The following is a 15,751-nucleotide window of genomic DNA, read 5'->3' on the forward strand; positions in this document are numbered from 1 at the left end:
GGAACGCAAACCGAGGAAATGCATGAATGCGATCTAAGATACAACCTAGTATGCACTATGCTGTGCAAATGAGATGCCTCGGAATGTGTGCACACGGGCATGCAAACCGAGAAAATGACATATGCAATGCAAATGACATGGAAATATGATATGGGTTTACACTAACATGAGAGAGCCTCAGCCACACTCACATAAGAGGCCGATGGATGAAAATGAAGTGCCTCGAAACGCGTGCACACGGGCACGCAAACCGAGGCAATGGCATATGCAATGCAATATGGCTAAAATGGCATATAAAATGCAACATGGACTTATACTAACATGAGAGAGCCTCAGCCACACTCACATAAGAGGCCGATGGATGAAAATGAAGTGCCTCGAAATGCGTGCACATGGGCACGCAAACCGAGGCAATGGCATACGCAATGCAATATGGCTAAAATGGCATATAGAATGCAACACGGACTTATACTAACATGAGAGAGCCTCAGCCACACTCACATAAGAGGCCGATGGGTGAAAATGAAGTGCCTCGAAATGCGTGCACACGGGCACGCAAACCGAGGCAATGGCATACGCAATGCAATGGCATAGAGAATGATATGAAAACATGCTAATGGAATTTCAGCACTGAAATGTGGGGGAAAACAGCCCCGAAATGAGGCGAAAGTACACCCGATGCATGGAATAGTCCCGAAACATGAATTTTGGCACCCGAAATGGCCTATAGCTATACCAAACATGCACAATATGGACATGCAATGAATAGACAGTAGCAAGGCAGCCCCAAAATTAGCATTTTTACAGTTCAAAGCATGGCCAAACAGTAAACAAAAACAGGACAAAACAAGCATACAAAAATGGCCCTAAATGTGAGACAAAGAAGCAACTCACAGCTACTGACCCCAAACAGGTTAGGGGCCTTCTACAATATTGAAGAGGGGCCAAAAATAGGATGTTTTACAGAACTGTAAAAACCCCAAAAACAGACACAAGTATGCTCAAAATGCTATGCAAGATAAGGCCCAAAAGAGGTTACAACACTAAGTATACAAAATATGCCCCAAACAGAAAAATATTCTTAATGAAACATGACAAGGGGGTCAAAATAATACCACTTTCAGTTCGAATCAAGGTCCAAAAACAAAAACACCATAGGCTAATAAATCATGCAAAAAAAAGGGGGAAAGAGGGCTACAATGGCAAGTGGCATATGGAAATATCAAATGGTGATGAGCCCTTCAACAATGTTGAAGAAGTGCTCAAAATAAGCACACTTACAGTTTATAACATGCCTCAAAATTGATCACACACAAGCCAAAAATATCATGCAAGAAAGATGGCATACAAGAGGGTAATGAAGCAAGTGCAACAAGGAGGTCCCAAATAGGGTAAGACCCCTAATGAAAGATGAAAATAAGCTCAAAATATGGCCACTTTCAGTTTTGGTCGGAGCTCAAATGTATAAGCAAGAAGGGGTAAGATATAGACCAAGAAAAGAGCAAAAAAGGGAAAAACGAGACTCACCCTTGAAGACTAGTCTTTAGCAACCTCTTGGCTTGAGAAAAAGATTCTCCTTTCCTCTGGAAATGACCTCCAAACTTCTGGTACGGAGTGGTGGTGGTGGTGCTAGGTGGTGGTGAAGGAATGGTGAAGAAATGGTGTAGGGAACTTGGAGTTTTGATGGTTGGAATATAAAGAGAGAGAGATATATAATGTAGGAGCTCTAAACAAAAATTTCTAACCCTTAAATCTGAAGGGGAGGGGGCTGTATATATAGGCAAAAGGGGTGGAAAAAGAGGGGGAAAAAAGGGGGGGAAATTCGGATTCAAAATTCCCCCCAAAAAGGCCAAAAGGGTGAGACAAAGAGGGAAGTGGTAGCTGCGGGTCCCAAATGGCCAAGAGCCCTTCAACAAAATTGAAAAGTCGCTCAAAACAAGGAACTTTGTAGTTTACATCAAGCCACGAAAATAAATACACGTAGGCCTAAACTATCGTGCAAGAAAAGGGAAAAAAGGAGGGGTAAAGAAGCAAGTGATAGATGGAGATGTCAAACATCAAGAGGTCCTTAATCAAACATGAAAAGGAGCTCAAAATATGACTATCTCAAGTTCGGGTCAAAGCCCAAAAATGCAGAATGAACGCTCGGGAGCCGAAACACGCAGTTCGGGGCCCCAAAAGTGGGCTGTCAGGCACCGGGAGTGGTGTTCGACCACGAAGTGGGTCTCTCAGACCTCAGTGTCCCTCTAAAGGGAGTAAATAAGATGCATGCCAAAAACCGGAGCAATAGGAGATGGTTAAGCGGTCCCGAACCGAGGCACACGGCCTGACGGCTCCGAAAACCGGAAATCGGGCTCCGAAATGGGAAAAATGGCCTACAGCCACAAAATGTAGCCCACGGCCACTGAGAGATGGTCTACGGGACCTCTCCCTCCTCTCAGGAAAAGAAACAGAGAAAACCGAGCCTGGTTCGCAAACCGAGGCAAAGCACAAAAGCGTCCGGAAGTCCGGAGGCAAGGCTCGCAGCCGAGACTCTAAAACTTCTGGATGAGCACGATATGCAGTATCACCAAGCGCTCAACTGATGATGTCTGAGTCTCAAGGTCGGTCAAAAATGGGGTGTCTACAGATGGGTATTTCTTAATTACATGGAAGACATAAACTCTATGAGAAAATACAAATAGGCAGAAGCAATAAGGAACACACTGATGTCTTCAATTGAAAAATACCACAAAAATCCAGCAAAGGTCACAGGATGTGTTATGACTTTCTTAGTAAGTACATGTTTACTCTATATTATTAGTTTGTTGTTAATAACAGAGAATATTATTTCTTATTCAAATGACAAAAATTCTTTACATTTGCTTTGTAATATTGGTTGTGTGAGCACACACTGATCATTCACCCTGAAGTTAACGAAGCATGCCCAAAGGTGATCAAGTGGAATCTTATCAAATTACATAAACGTATGAAAGTCATATCATTACATGAGCTGACAAGAAGATAGGTCACATTCTCATCTCATTTGAATTTCAATTCAAGTTGGGAAAAATCCCTATTTAAATACACTGAATTATTACTGAGAAACTTTTTAGTTTCCTAAACTTTAATTATTTCAAAAACTAATATCTATTGTATGTTGACCTACAGGTAAGTAGTGCTCGATTGAGTGGGGAAAATGATGAGGAACATGATGACACTGAAAACGAAGAAGAAGAAGAAGAAGAAGAAGAAGAAGAAGAAGAAAAGATGTTGAAGCAGAAAAAGAATATGCTGAAAATAGTCAAGAAGATACTGAAGAAGAAGAAGAACAAGAACAAGAAAAAGAAAAAGAAAATCTTGAAAATACTGAAGAAGAAGAAGAAGAAGAAGAAGAAGAAGAAGAAGAAGAAAAAGAACAACAACAACAACAACAACAACAACAACAAGAAACTGGTCAAGATGCTGAAGAATGCCATCAAGAACAAAAGCTAACAAATAAAGACTTTGATGTCTTCTGCAACACTATGATCAATGATGCACCTGAGGGAGAAGAACACATTCATCAACAAACACTTGAGAAACTTCAAACTGAGAACAACAATTTACAACTTGACAACACAGTGAAGACCATCTATATAAATAAACTTGAAGAGGATAACAGGCTACTCACAGTACAAATACAACAATTGAAAGATAAAAATTCTCGATTGCATAACCAATTGGTTGAAAAAGAAGTCCATGAGATCACCCAAGAAGTTTGTGGATGAAAGCATTCTGGGACAAATACAAAGAATAAAGGTCATACAATAAGAGATGAAAATTCTCAACTACTGCAGAAAGAGGTCCATGAAAATTCTGAAGTGGTGGACAAAGAGCTCCATCAGAAAGAGGTCCATGAATAACACAACAATCTTTTACAACAAAAGATTGTTAGACAAATACAAATGCGAAAGATTGTCAAAATTCTCAATTGCAGAATCACTTAGTGGAGGAAGAGGTCCATGTCTTAACTCAACAAATTTGTGCAATAAAAGTCGATGATCTGACAGAATCAGGACAAACAAATCTGCAGAATTCCATGATTAAAAAGATCAAAACTTAAGCAAGGAAGACTACTGAGATGTCAAATTATGAGTATGGTGGCAAGAAAGTTAGAGTCGAGAAAGAGAAGGAATACAAAGATGAGACAATTTCTAACAAGTATGATGTGGCTCAATTGTTACCTCCTGAAGATAAATATAAACTACAAATTCTTTGGAAAGAAAAAGCAGACAGAATCAAGGTATAATCTTACATAAATCTTGCAATTTTTCATGTAGTACAAAAATATGAAATGAAATTGAGAAATAGCTCTGTTTTCTAAAAATATTTTGACTTAATTATTAACACATTTTTTTTATTATTTTGTAGTGCATGTATATGGTTTGGCACAAGATATGACAATTGTGTGTTTATTAATGATATCAAGAGCTTGATAAAAAGGATTGACATATCCAGCTGTATATGTATAAAATTTGCAATTTTTTAACACTGAAAAACTTGTCATTAATTCATTAACATCACTTTTGTGTTTCAATTTGACAAACAATTGATGCATATGATGAGATTCTTGAAAGAGAATCACATGCACAAAATTCTAGTGATGGAGCAGAGCACAATCACAAATCTTTTGTACTGTCAAGTCTATATTGGGTAAAGAATAAATGTGCATTTGTCAATTTTATACATTATCTTCCTTTCGATTTTGGTTTCGAAGTTGATTTTTTGTGTTTGTTATCATTGCTGTGAATGTTCTTCAATTTTGATTTGGGTATCATTATTGGAAATATACCCAGATTTTAAAACAATTTGAGTGACAAATCATAGTTAATCATGCTTTGTTGCTTTTGATCGAGATTTGAATATTAAGTTTTGTACAATTATTGTGAATATTCTCATATTTTTTTGTAAAAAACAGCCAATGTTGAAAAAGAAAACTTCAGGAAAAAGGAAAAAGCTTTTGAAAAATACTTTGCAAAAATCCCTCACATGTAAATACATCCAATCATTGGACATTACTTGTTATCGACAAACACTTTGGGACTTAGAAACATTTCAACTCTTTGAGACCAAGAAAAGGAAATGACATGCACTACAACGTTGCATATCAACTGGTAAGAACAATTTCAAATTACCATTACAATAATCAGATGTATATCGTTACATACTTTATATTGATTTTTTTTAATAGCAAAAAATCATCAATGAATACATGAAGGATACACCTTGTCAAGCAGAAAAAGCATGGAATTGTGATGTGAAGATTGAATCAGTCAAAGACAACCCTCAACAAGAAACAATGACGTATGTTATATTTATTCTAACTAACAAATTTTAATATCTTTTTCAAAATTTTTTATTTTTTCACTAACTGTGTGAAAAATGATTTCTGTAGGGTTGATTGTGGAATTATTGTTTGCTACATCATAAGACAATACATAAGGCATCAACCAATTCCAAACACATTACCACCAGGCACATCCACAAGACTGAGAGCAGACATAGTACATGAGTTCCTTAGTGATCCACAAAGATCAATTAGAGTCAAGTAGAGTCAAGATTGCAACATTCAATGAAATCTTTTTTGATGTGTAACCCAATGAACTCTTTTTTGTCACACTCTGATACAATGACTAATGTTTCTGTTGATAGTTGCAAGCATATCGCCTCACAAACATGTTACAATTTCTATGATGTGTAATGGAATAGTTTATCATACTCTCAAAGATATAAGCACCAGGGCTTTCTTGATGTTTTTGTCCATATATTCAGTTTCTATTATCCTGTTTCTCACACTACTATATTGGAAAAGTGAAAATAGTGTTACAAGTAAAAATAGTGGGCACAAGACTTTACTGTATCAAAATTAGCGTTTTGTTGATGTTTTTGTTTGCTTTTTCAGTTTTTATGTAGTGTTTTATTGCCTCACAATATTATCACAATCACTTATTTTGAAATTAAAAACTTAAAACTGAGAATATTTTCAATTTTATAAAGTGTTCTCTCAATTTTCAAAACAATAATATTATAACAACAATTTATTTGCTGCCTCACAATATTATCACAATTTGAAAACTAAAATTCGAAACAAAGAATATTTTCACTTTCAGGCCACTGTTACTTTATTCAAAACATAAAGTATTTATCATATCTATTTAGAATATTAATTCATATTTATTCAACTAATCACATTTATAACTAGTTCCAATTCATAACAAGAGCCTTACACTATTATCACAAAATCAACTATTTTGAACTACAAACTTAAACTGAGAATATGTTCACTTTTTATACAGTATTCACATAATTTTCAAAAACAAACATTCACCAGTGAAGTTTATTTACAAAAACCAACCAAACAAATAATTCACATTAAAAACAAACACAAAGCCAACCAAACAATATTATCACAAACAATTTCAAAATTAAAATTTGAAACTAAGAATATGTTCACTTTTAATTCAATGTCAATTTATTCAAAGCATAGAAGATTATTACTCAGCTCTCAACAATACAAACTGCTACTTCAAGAAATTTATGAATACGAAATTTTTACAATCACAAAGTAGTTACAAAAAATCACAAAGCCTCCTTACACGATTTCTTATTGTGACTGCCAACCTTCCCACATCTACCATAAGTAATTTGCCTTACTTTCTCACCATTGGAACGAATTCTCTTCTTATTTGGCCTTCCTGGTTACTTCTTAGACAAAGGAGGAAGAACAACATTACTATCACCATTAACATTACAATTTGGTTTCCAAATTGAAGGAACATGATATATGGGAAAAAAATAGGACTTTCGATAACTTTGAACATAGAAGTATTGATTAACAAATAAACTCAAATCATGTCTCTTTTGTATAGCACCAACTGCATGTGCACATGGAAACCTTTTCAATTGCCACTCGCCACAAGAACATATTCGTCTACTAATGTCAACTGAAACAGATGGATGTGAATGCACCTCATAGACATCATTCCCAGATGAACTAACAATCCATAGCCTTGAAGTATTAAAAGCATCATGCAACTTGGACTTCATTTTGGGGCATATCACACTATTCCATTTATTAACAAGTTCCCTTCTCTTAGGAATTTTCCTCATCAACTTAATTCTTACACTATCAATCAACTTTGTGATAGGCAAGTGGCGTTCTTCTCGTATCTACGAATTGAAAGATTCAGCTACATCTGACCATATCTCTCCAAAGCGTTGCCCTCGAAAATATGCATTACTCCAATGATTATATAGTATGTCATCTAAAAACTTTTCAACTCTTGACCCACCTTCAGTCTTTAACTCAACCAAACATTAATGAAATGTTTCTTCAATTGGAGCATATGTACATTTCCCAAACAGAAAGATCAGTTTTTTTTTTTTCAATCCATGAAACATACCACGCAAATGATGCCTCAAGTTTATCTTCAAATGATATAAACAATAAATATGGAAAGCCATTGGAAAAACCTTTGGCAAAACTTCAACTAATCCAAGGTTACTATTTGACACGAATGTAATATTTCGTTCTGGTGAAACAATTGTACTCAAATGCTCTAAAAACCAACGCTAGTTGTCTTGATTCTCTGAGCCAACAACTGCAAAACAAACAGGAAAGAACCCTACATGTAAAAAACAGAAAAAATGAGAATATTCTATTATTCTTAGAAAATGGTAACACTTTAACATTCAAAATATCAAACACTAAAATGAATAACTGAAAAAATAAAAAATGCATATAGAACAACAATATTATATAAAATTTAAAACATTCAATCATATTTCTAAACTGAGAACTTTTTCAATTTCAGAACAGAGAAAACATATTTCTTGTGTACCTTAATTTTCATCTTTTCCTGTAGCAACAAGTAAATTTCTTCTAAATCTTTCCTTATAAAATGTGCCATCAAGGAATAAGAGAGGTCAACAATAATCAAATCCACTAATGGAACCATGAAAAGTAACAAATAATCTCTTAAACCATTTAATATCATCGTCATTCTCAAACTCAATGTAACTCCCTGAATTGCAACTCTTTGCAACATCCACATACCATTTTAACCAGTCAAATGACATTAAGTTGTCTCCAAAAATCTCACATTTTGCTTTCTCTACCCTTAACCAAGCTTGACGATAACTAACTCTCAGCCCATACCCCAACTTAAAATCTCGAATAACATGAACTGGACGTGTCAATGAATTATCACGAACACCTTCAACAATCAAATCAGCAACTAAATCAGAACTCATACGAGAATGATTCATCGTATGTACTTCAGCACCACATGTGTGGACATTGTTCAGCTTCCTTATATAAAAGAACCCATTAGCATTCTCCACTCTACCATGAACATTCCACATGCAACCTTTTGTCTCTCTAAACAAACATTGTGTGGTAACACGAACTTTATCATTCTTAACAAATATGAACTCAAATCCACACTCAATAGAAAACTTCGACAATGCATTACGAAATTCAACAATTCCACCTTCAAATTTCTGTCCTATATGTGTAATACTAACTGCCTAACCTGCAAACAACTGTACTTTTTCCTTGTGTTGACAAAATGATGATAATATATCAACCTCTACTTCAACCTCCAACCTCGAATTCCTTTTGGAGGATGTTTGGAGGATGTAGATGCTTTGTTTGACAAGTTCATAGACTTATTGCTATCATGAGACAATGCAATATCACAAACTTCAAGATCCAACATTGACTCTCTTTCTGCATAATCCAATCTTTTGTTGAGATAACCACAGTTAATGGTTGAGTCTTTTACTCTCACAACAACATCAATACACTTTTCAAGGTTGGAGGTTGAAGTAGAGGTTGATATATTATCATCATTTTATCATCATTTTGTCAACACAAGGAAACATCAATACACTTTTACTCTAACTCCTCATTGTTGTCCAACGTATAACTAGGATGTCCAAGTAATGAGTAAGATAGACAAATATTATCAGATTGCAAACTATCCCATTTTAAACATAATTTATCAACCAACTGATCATATGTAACATTTTGATCAATCTTAATTGCAAATGTGCAACCATTATACTTGTACAACAAAAAAATAGGCGCACTCGTACAACCTTCACTCATCTTTCAATCTAAACAAGAAAAAAAGATCGCATCAATAAAAATCAGAACAAATACTTCATAACAATATTAAGAACTTTCTCAGTTTTCACAAATCACGTTTTCAATTCATAAAATACCTAACCAGACCGAGAAATCATCCAGCAAATCACGTCTTCAATTCGTAAAAATGAAATTATTCAACATATATTCATAAATAAATTCAATCAAAACTAAAGAAAATTCTAAAAACACATAATATACAAAATCGAAACAATACATACCTATAAACCAGATCAAAGATCAAATATCTAGCAATTCAATTCTTCAGTTTATAAATTGAAATCGCACATAACAAACACCAACAAATTTCAACTCAAAAAGCGAACCAAACTAAGAAATCCTTCAAGATCCTTTGCTATTCGAATCAAAATTGAGAAATCAATTATGTATAATAGCGAACCAAACCAATAAATCCTTCAAGATCATTCATGATTCGCATCTTCAGCTACTTCCATAACTGATCTGTTAACTGATTTGTTTTTTTCTTTTTAGTAAATAACGTGAATGCTATTTTATATACAGTTGTTTATGTTAAAGGGCAAACACGTCTTTTTACCTACAAATGAGACTTATTGGTTCAAAAAGTTTTTGATAGGACCTAAGCTACAACCAAACATATTGATAGGATTTTCAGGTAATTATCTCTTTAAATATTTATCCCATGTGGATTAGAATCTATACATAAGGAAAAAATCATGGAAGCTAAAGCCTAGTATTATACTATTTGAAATCCTGCTCTTAATATATTTTATTTTATTTTATTTTATTTTATTTTATTTTATTTTTTGATCGGCAAAGAAAAATTTCATTAACGGCATGAAATTAAAGGTACAGGAAGATGACATGCATCGAGAGAGATTCGGAAAGTACAAAATACCCCTACTACTGCTACTCGCATCCATACAACCAACCCCTAGGCCTCACAATTTTTTTTTTTTTAAACAAAAAAGTTAAGAAGAACTTAACTGAAAAATAAAATACCTGAATTCCCACAAAATTACCCACAAAATCCAAAACCAAAGCTGCTACACACCCAACGCCTACCTGCTAATTTAAAACTAAAACTATACCGCCCACTAGCTATTTTTTGAAACTAAAATAATCACCTATACTGCTTCAACTCCCAACACCTATGCTGCTTCATATCTATACCGCCCACCTGCTGCACACCCACGCCTGACAACTCCCAAAGCCCAACGCGCCACCTGCTACTACTGCTAAATCTGTACACCACGCTCCTCTACACCTCCCAACTCCCACCTGCTAAATCTTTTCACCACTCTTCACTGGCCGGAAAAATCCATAGCCAACATCACCACGGCTTGAAGAACTTCCATGCCTGACAACTCCAAGCTGTTATACTACTGCTATATCATTACCACCCACGCTGCTATACTCCACATGTTGCTTCACTTCCACTGCCCAGCGAAGGCCCACGCCGGACAACACACTGCCAACACCCAACTGCACCCACGGACAACACCCAAGGCCACACCTCTCCGACGCGGTGGTTCAAAACTCTGAACACACCCAAGGCCGATCAACACTCAAGACAACAAGACCCACTGCAGGTACTACTCCACCGTCCCTATATTGACGACCCGACGCCGAACTCCTCTTATTCAAAACAACCGCTGAGATACAACCACACATCTGGACGGCGTTCACCCCTCAAACTCCCATACGCATAGAAGCGCTCGAATGAAATCTTATACAGATCCGGATCATCTTCGACACTAATGCTTCCCCCGACCAAAACACCGAAACACCTCCATAGATCTGAGCGGACAACACCCCTCAAACTTCCACGCGCAAAGAAGCGCCCGAATGAACATCCTAACCAGATCTGGATCGTCCTCTTTGCCGACCCAGTGAACAACCAAAACGTCACCAAAACACCCAAAAAACCAAGCAAGAACAATGGCAGCCCGCGCAGCACCGGTGGGAAAATAATGGGGGATTCAAGTTCATTAAACGGAAAACTAACAAACAAAAACACTAAAAGAACTGGGCCAGCCGACCTCCATAGCCAAAGGCGGCGGCCGACCGGCCCCAAAATGAGGCTTGGGAAGGAGGTTTTTAGAGAGAGAAAGAGGGGAGGTACATTTAGTGATAGACTAAATGTATATATATATTGACAATGTATATATACATTTAGTGATAGAAGCGCTCTTAATATATATATATATATATATATATATAATATTCTGAATTTTTAATAAATGTGAAAATTGACAATGTAAACATCATACTTTTCATAGTTCAAGTTCAAAAAAAAAAAAAAAAAAAATCCTACTTTTAATAAATAAAATAATATATATTTTTAGAACGGAAGCTGTAGCCCAATCCATGCTGACCCGTGCTGCCGCTCATAGTTTGAGAGTGGTGGCAGGTTACAAACTAAATTTGTATGAGTTGGTCTACACACAGTTTAAAATCTTTAACTCCATGGAAAAACCCACCCAACCCTCTAATTCATATGTTTTATAAATCAAACAGTTTAACCATGAATAAATCTCTTCATTTTTTTTTGGACTGTCATCACCTGTTTAGATAGTAGACCACTGTCAAAGTTTCCTAAGCACAGGTATATCATCAAACATTTTATTTTACTTTTATTTTGTACCTTCATATTTATATTGTAAGTTATATGATTTTAAAATGTGTTCATATAATATGTTAAAATTTACAACTCGTCAACTTGCCAAACTTATTCATTTAAAATCGCAAAAATACTCAAACTAACTTGCTGATTGAGGTTGTATGTGTTGATGGCGGGGTAAGATTGTCTACCCACAAAAGCGATTGGGTTGAGATTATTTTTCCTAAATCATCCAATTCGAACTTGATCACACCCCTCCCCACTCCCCACTTTAGCCTAACCCATTTTTAACCCAAAATTTGGGTAGTACATAAATTAGAACAAAATATCAGATCGGAAAATGTTTGATCCACAAAAAATACCTACAATTATACCTATAATAATGTAGTATTATATGTGTCAACTTTTAATCTATTATACACTCAATGATATAGCATTGCTCTTTCGGGTTGGGTTTGGGGTCGGGTTGGCTTGGTTGAAGGGACGGCGCCATTTGGGGGGGATGTTTGTCGCGGTTGCATGGCTTTGATGAGAGTCTCTCTGACTTGAGAAATAGGAGTGGTATCCACGGAATTGACTTCCATTCTTCAATTACACTCTGTCCTCTTTTGTATTCTTAAAACGCTTTAGCATGCAATATATAAAGTCATAATAAACTTTCAAAGCTTCAAAAATTCAAAGGCTCAAAAAAGAAAATGGGAGAATTTTAAAAAAATGGTGTGTAGATAAAATAATTTCACAATGATAAAAGTACAAGTGATTCATGCATAAATTTACATAAAAAAGACTTGTACTGTCATCATTTTGAAATTATTTTTTCTAATCTCCAATTTATTAATATTTTTTGAAAGAAAAATGAACCAAAGCAACAATGTTCAACTCACACTAATAACGTCGTTTAAAAAAAAAAATTCACACTAAACGCATTCCTACCTATCCAAATCCAAATCCGCCAGGGAAAACAAAGTGACACATGTACAAAACTTGTTTAAGTAATTTTTTTTAGCAACAAAAAACCCTTTGAACACTATAACATATAAAAGTTTTAGAGGCTAAATGTTTTGACTTGTAAAAGTGAAAATTTTATTGCAAAAGATATTTAGGAATCAATTTCTATCGTAATGAGAACTAAAAGGTCGTCTTGAAAAGTAAAAAACAAGTCTTTTAGTGACAATTTGAAAATATCACTAGCAAATAGATTTTTAGGGACAAAATAATTTGGTCTCAAAATAGTTTATTTTTTGAGACAAAAAATTTGGTCCCAAAAGAATAATAATTCATTACTAATGTCTAATTTTTGTTGTTAAAAATATAATGACACTTTTTGCAACAAAAATATTTGGTCCCTAAAAATTAATTTTGTCCCTAAATTTTGGTCTTTAAAATCTTAATTTTTTGTAGTGAAACCTAGCTTCCGCAAGACACGGGGTAAAATTCCGAATATATATCATTATTCACAGCCTCACATATCGAGCGAAAGAAAAGGAGTTATGGGTGAAAAGTTTATATTTATAGGGTCAAATGCTATTTGATTTAATGTTTAATTTTTTTTTGTGATAATGATATGCGTTGAAAAATTATTAGAAAAGCCGTTACAAAAATGGCCGGAAAAGTCACCAGAAAGTTTCCGGTAGACTGATAATAGTAAGGTGGACAAATAGGTGACATTGGACAGATATTGAATAGATAGGTGACGGTGTACAGATAGGTGACACTTGGACATATAGTAGTACAAATAAGTGACACAAATATGTGACATTTTGGATAGATAGGTTACAGTTGAGCAAATAGACAGATATGTAAGTTTTTAGTTAGATAAGTGTCTTTTTGGATAGATAATGTTATTTTGGTTCAAAAAAAATAAAAATAAAAATAAGCTTAGGTCTGTTGTTCTAATAATTTTTAAAGTGAATTTCTAACCTAATGCTGTGTTTGGTTGGGCGATTTGGGAAGGGATTTGGAAAGGGAAAGAGAAAAGGTAAGTGAAATATTTATTTTCATTTTATCTAGTTTTACACACTTTTTTTTTTCCATTTCCAAATTCCTCCATAAATCCTCTAACCAAACATAGCATAAGTGCCAAAAAAAAATGCAACAATGCTATGTACCAAAAAATATGTTTAGAATTCTGAAATTTGTAAATCAAATTCATTCTGTTTCAATCCAAACAATGCTACAGATTAAAAAAGTGTCAAGAATTTTAAATTCATAAATTAGATTTATTGTGCTTTTGGACGTAAGCCATACCACGGTGAGTTTAAATTTACACAAAATATTTAAATTGTAAGCACTTGTCTAATTTTTTTTTTTTGGGTGTGGAATACAAGCATTTGAATTTGCTGAAAGGAATTCCTTCCTCCTGTTGTACTCTATAAGATCAACACAAACTCTGGGTCCAAAACAAGTATTCAAAGGCCAAAAAAGTGTGGGGTAAAAAAAACCATTCAAGAAGGCTCAACAACACAAAGTAAGCGGATTCCTACCATTCCTATGCCCACAAAGAAAGCAAAGTGAAATAAGTCAAAAGTCTAGGAAACCTAGGTGAATTTACACTTGGTTTCCAGGTGAAAGATGCAAAGGAAATGAAAATTATTTCATTCAAAAAATAGAATTTATGTTGTCTGGATTGGTGAAATTTTGAAAAAATAATTGAATTTACAAGGAATTAAGTCCCACCTTGGAATTCTATACTAAATGGTTAAAACCCCTCTTTTATTTATTTATTTATTTATTTTTGGTGTGGACGACGGGATGGAACCATTTCCAAATTAAAATCTGGGCAAGCAAAAGGCTAGGTTTAAGGAGTTTTAAGAAAATTTCCAAACCAAATTCGACAGGGCAAATTCAAGAAAAAAACAAAAAAGAACAGATTTGATATCCAATCCACATTAAGATTTGGGTGGAGATTTAGAAAGAAAGAAAAAATATAAGTGAAATGTAATTATATTTCATTTACATTTCACTTACTTTTTACACTTTTATTTTCCAAATTCTTACTTAAATCTGTGATTCAAACGCAGTCTAGATGGAATTGTAATAGAAGAAAATTGCTTGTTGATTTTTGACCCTCCCTTAGAGGATCAACAACGTTTAACTCTTTTTTTTTTTTTTCCATCAAATTTAAGTAAAAGTTTCATTTGATATTGCGCGTTCTAACGGAACAATTTGGAATTTCATCAAACCACTAGTTGACCGGGAGGATGACCGGGAGGATGTTTGGCCGGTCGACCGGCTAGTATAATTGTTCCACAGATTTTTGCAAGGAGATAGTCGATCCGGGGGGGGGGGGGGGGGTAACCGGCCTGACATCCGGTCAGTTGTCCGGTGATGGTGTATGCCCTATATTTCCAACGATTATGAACAGTAAATTGATAAAAGGTACAACCATTCTCAATTTGATGAAAACTTTAAGATATCCTGAATTTGATATTAGTTTGAAGAAAATGTTGGAGCACAAAACCGTACTGTTTTCATCAAATTTAAATTTAATGAAAGAAAAGGTGCAACGTTGAAGACACTTTCCAATGTAACAATAAGTAGTAATATAAAAGAATAATCTTTATTTCATGCATATAAGGATTGTCCTTTTATAATCTTGAAGTAAAAGAAATTTGGGTTTCTTTGGAATTATTTTCGTTTTCTGGAAACAATACAATTGATTGGTCACGAAAATTATTTATTTATTATTATTTTTTAATACATCGTACTTTTTAAGATACATTAAAAATTTGTTTTTAAATATTCGAAAACCGTTTTCACACAAAATAAAAAATGATTCATGTTTTTTTTTTTTGTTTCTAAAAATAGAAAAAACAAAAATCAAGAAAATAAAAATGATACCAAATAGATAGGCCCTTCGTGATTCACTAGGTCTAATTTAGGTACAGAAATTTTTTTCATATTTTTTGAAGCGCCCGACTTGTACTCTGGCATCATTTTCATGAATCACATGTTGATGTAGGGTAAAAAAATGAAAG

At 34.5% G+C, this 15,751-nt stretch overlaps 1 protein-coding gene and 1 long non-coding RNA gene across 2 annotated transcripts; one reads left to right on the top strand and one right to left on the bottom strand.

The window, feature by feature from the left end:
• The first annotated feature begins 2,634 nt into the window (after window positions 1–2,634).
• On the top strand, window positions 2,635–3,206 carry LOC145804691 (uncharacterized). Its single transcript, XR_014346943.1, has 2 exons — window positions 2,635–2,774; window positions 2,922–3,206. It is a non-coding gene; the product is annotated as an uncharacterized LOC145804691 (long non-coding RNA).
• A 3,514-nt stretch (window positions 3,207–6,720) lies between these two features.
• LOC145803780 (uncharacterized) lies at window positions 6,721–9,133 on the bottom strand. Its single transcript, XM_082897123.1, has 6 exons — window positions 8,922–9,133; window positions 8,630–8,766; window positions 8,006–8,528; window positions 7,863–7,914; window positions 7,593–7,646; window positions 6,721–7,191 (listed from the first exon to the last, which is right to left on the bottom strand). Exons 1-6 carry the CDS (start codon window positions 9,131–9,133, stop codon window positions 6,721–6,723), a joined length of 1,449 nt encoding a protein of 482 aa, XP_082753249.1.
• Between the last annotated feature and the right edge of the window lie 6,618 nt (window positions 9,134–15,751).

Source organism: Camellia sinensis, chromosome 12 (assembly GCF_055761805.1).
Source record: "Camellia sinensis isolate YWXY chromosome 12, ASM5576180v1, whole genome shotgun sequence".
Taxonomy (NCBI): domain Eukaryota; kingdom Viridiplantae; phylum Streptophyta; class Magnoliopsida; order Ericales; family Theaceae; genus Camellia; species Camellia sinensis.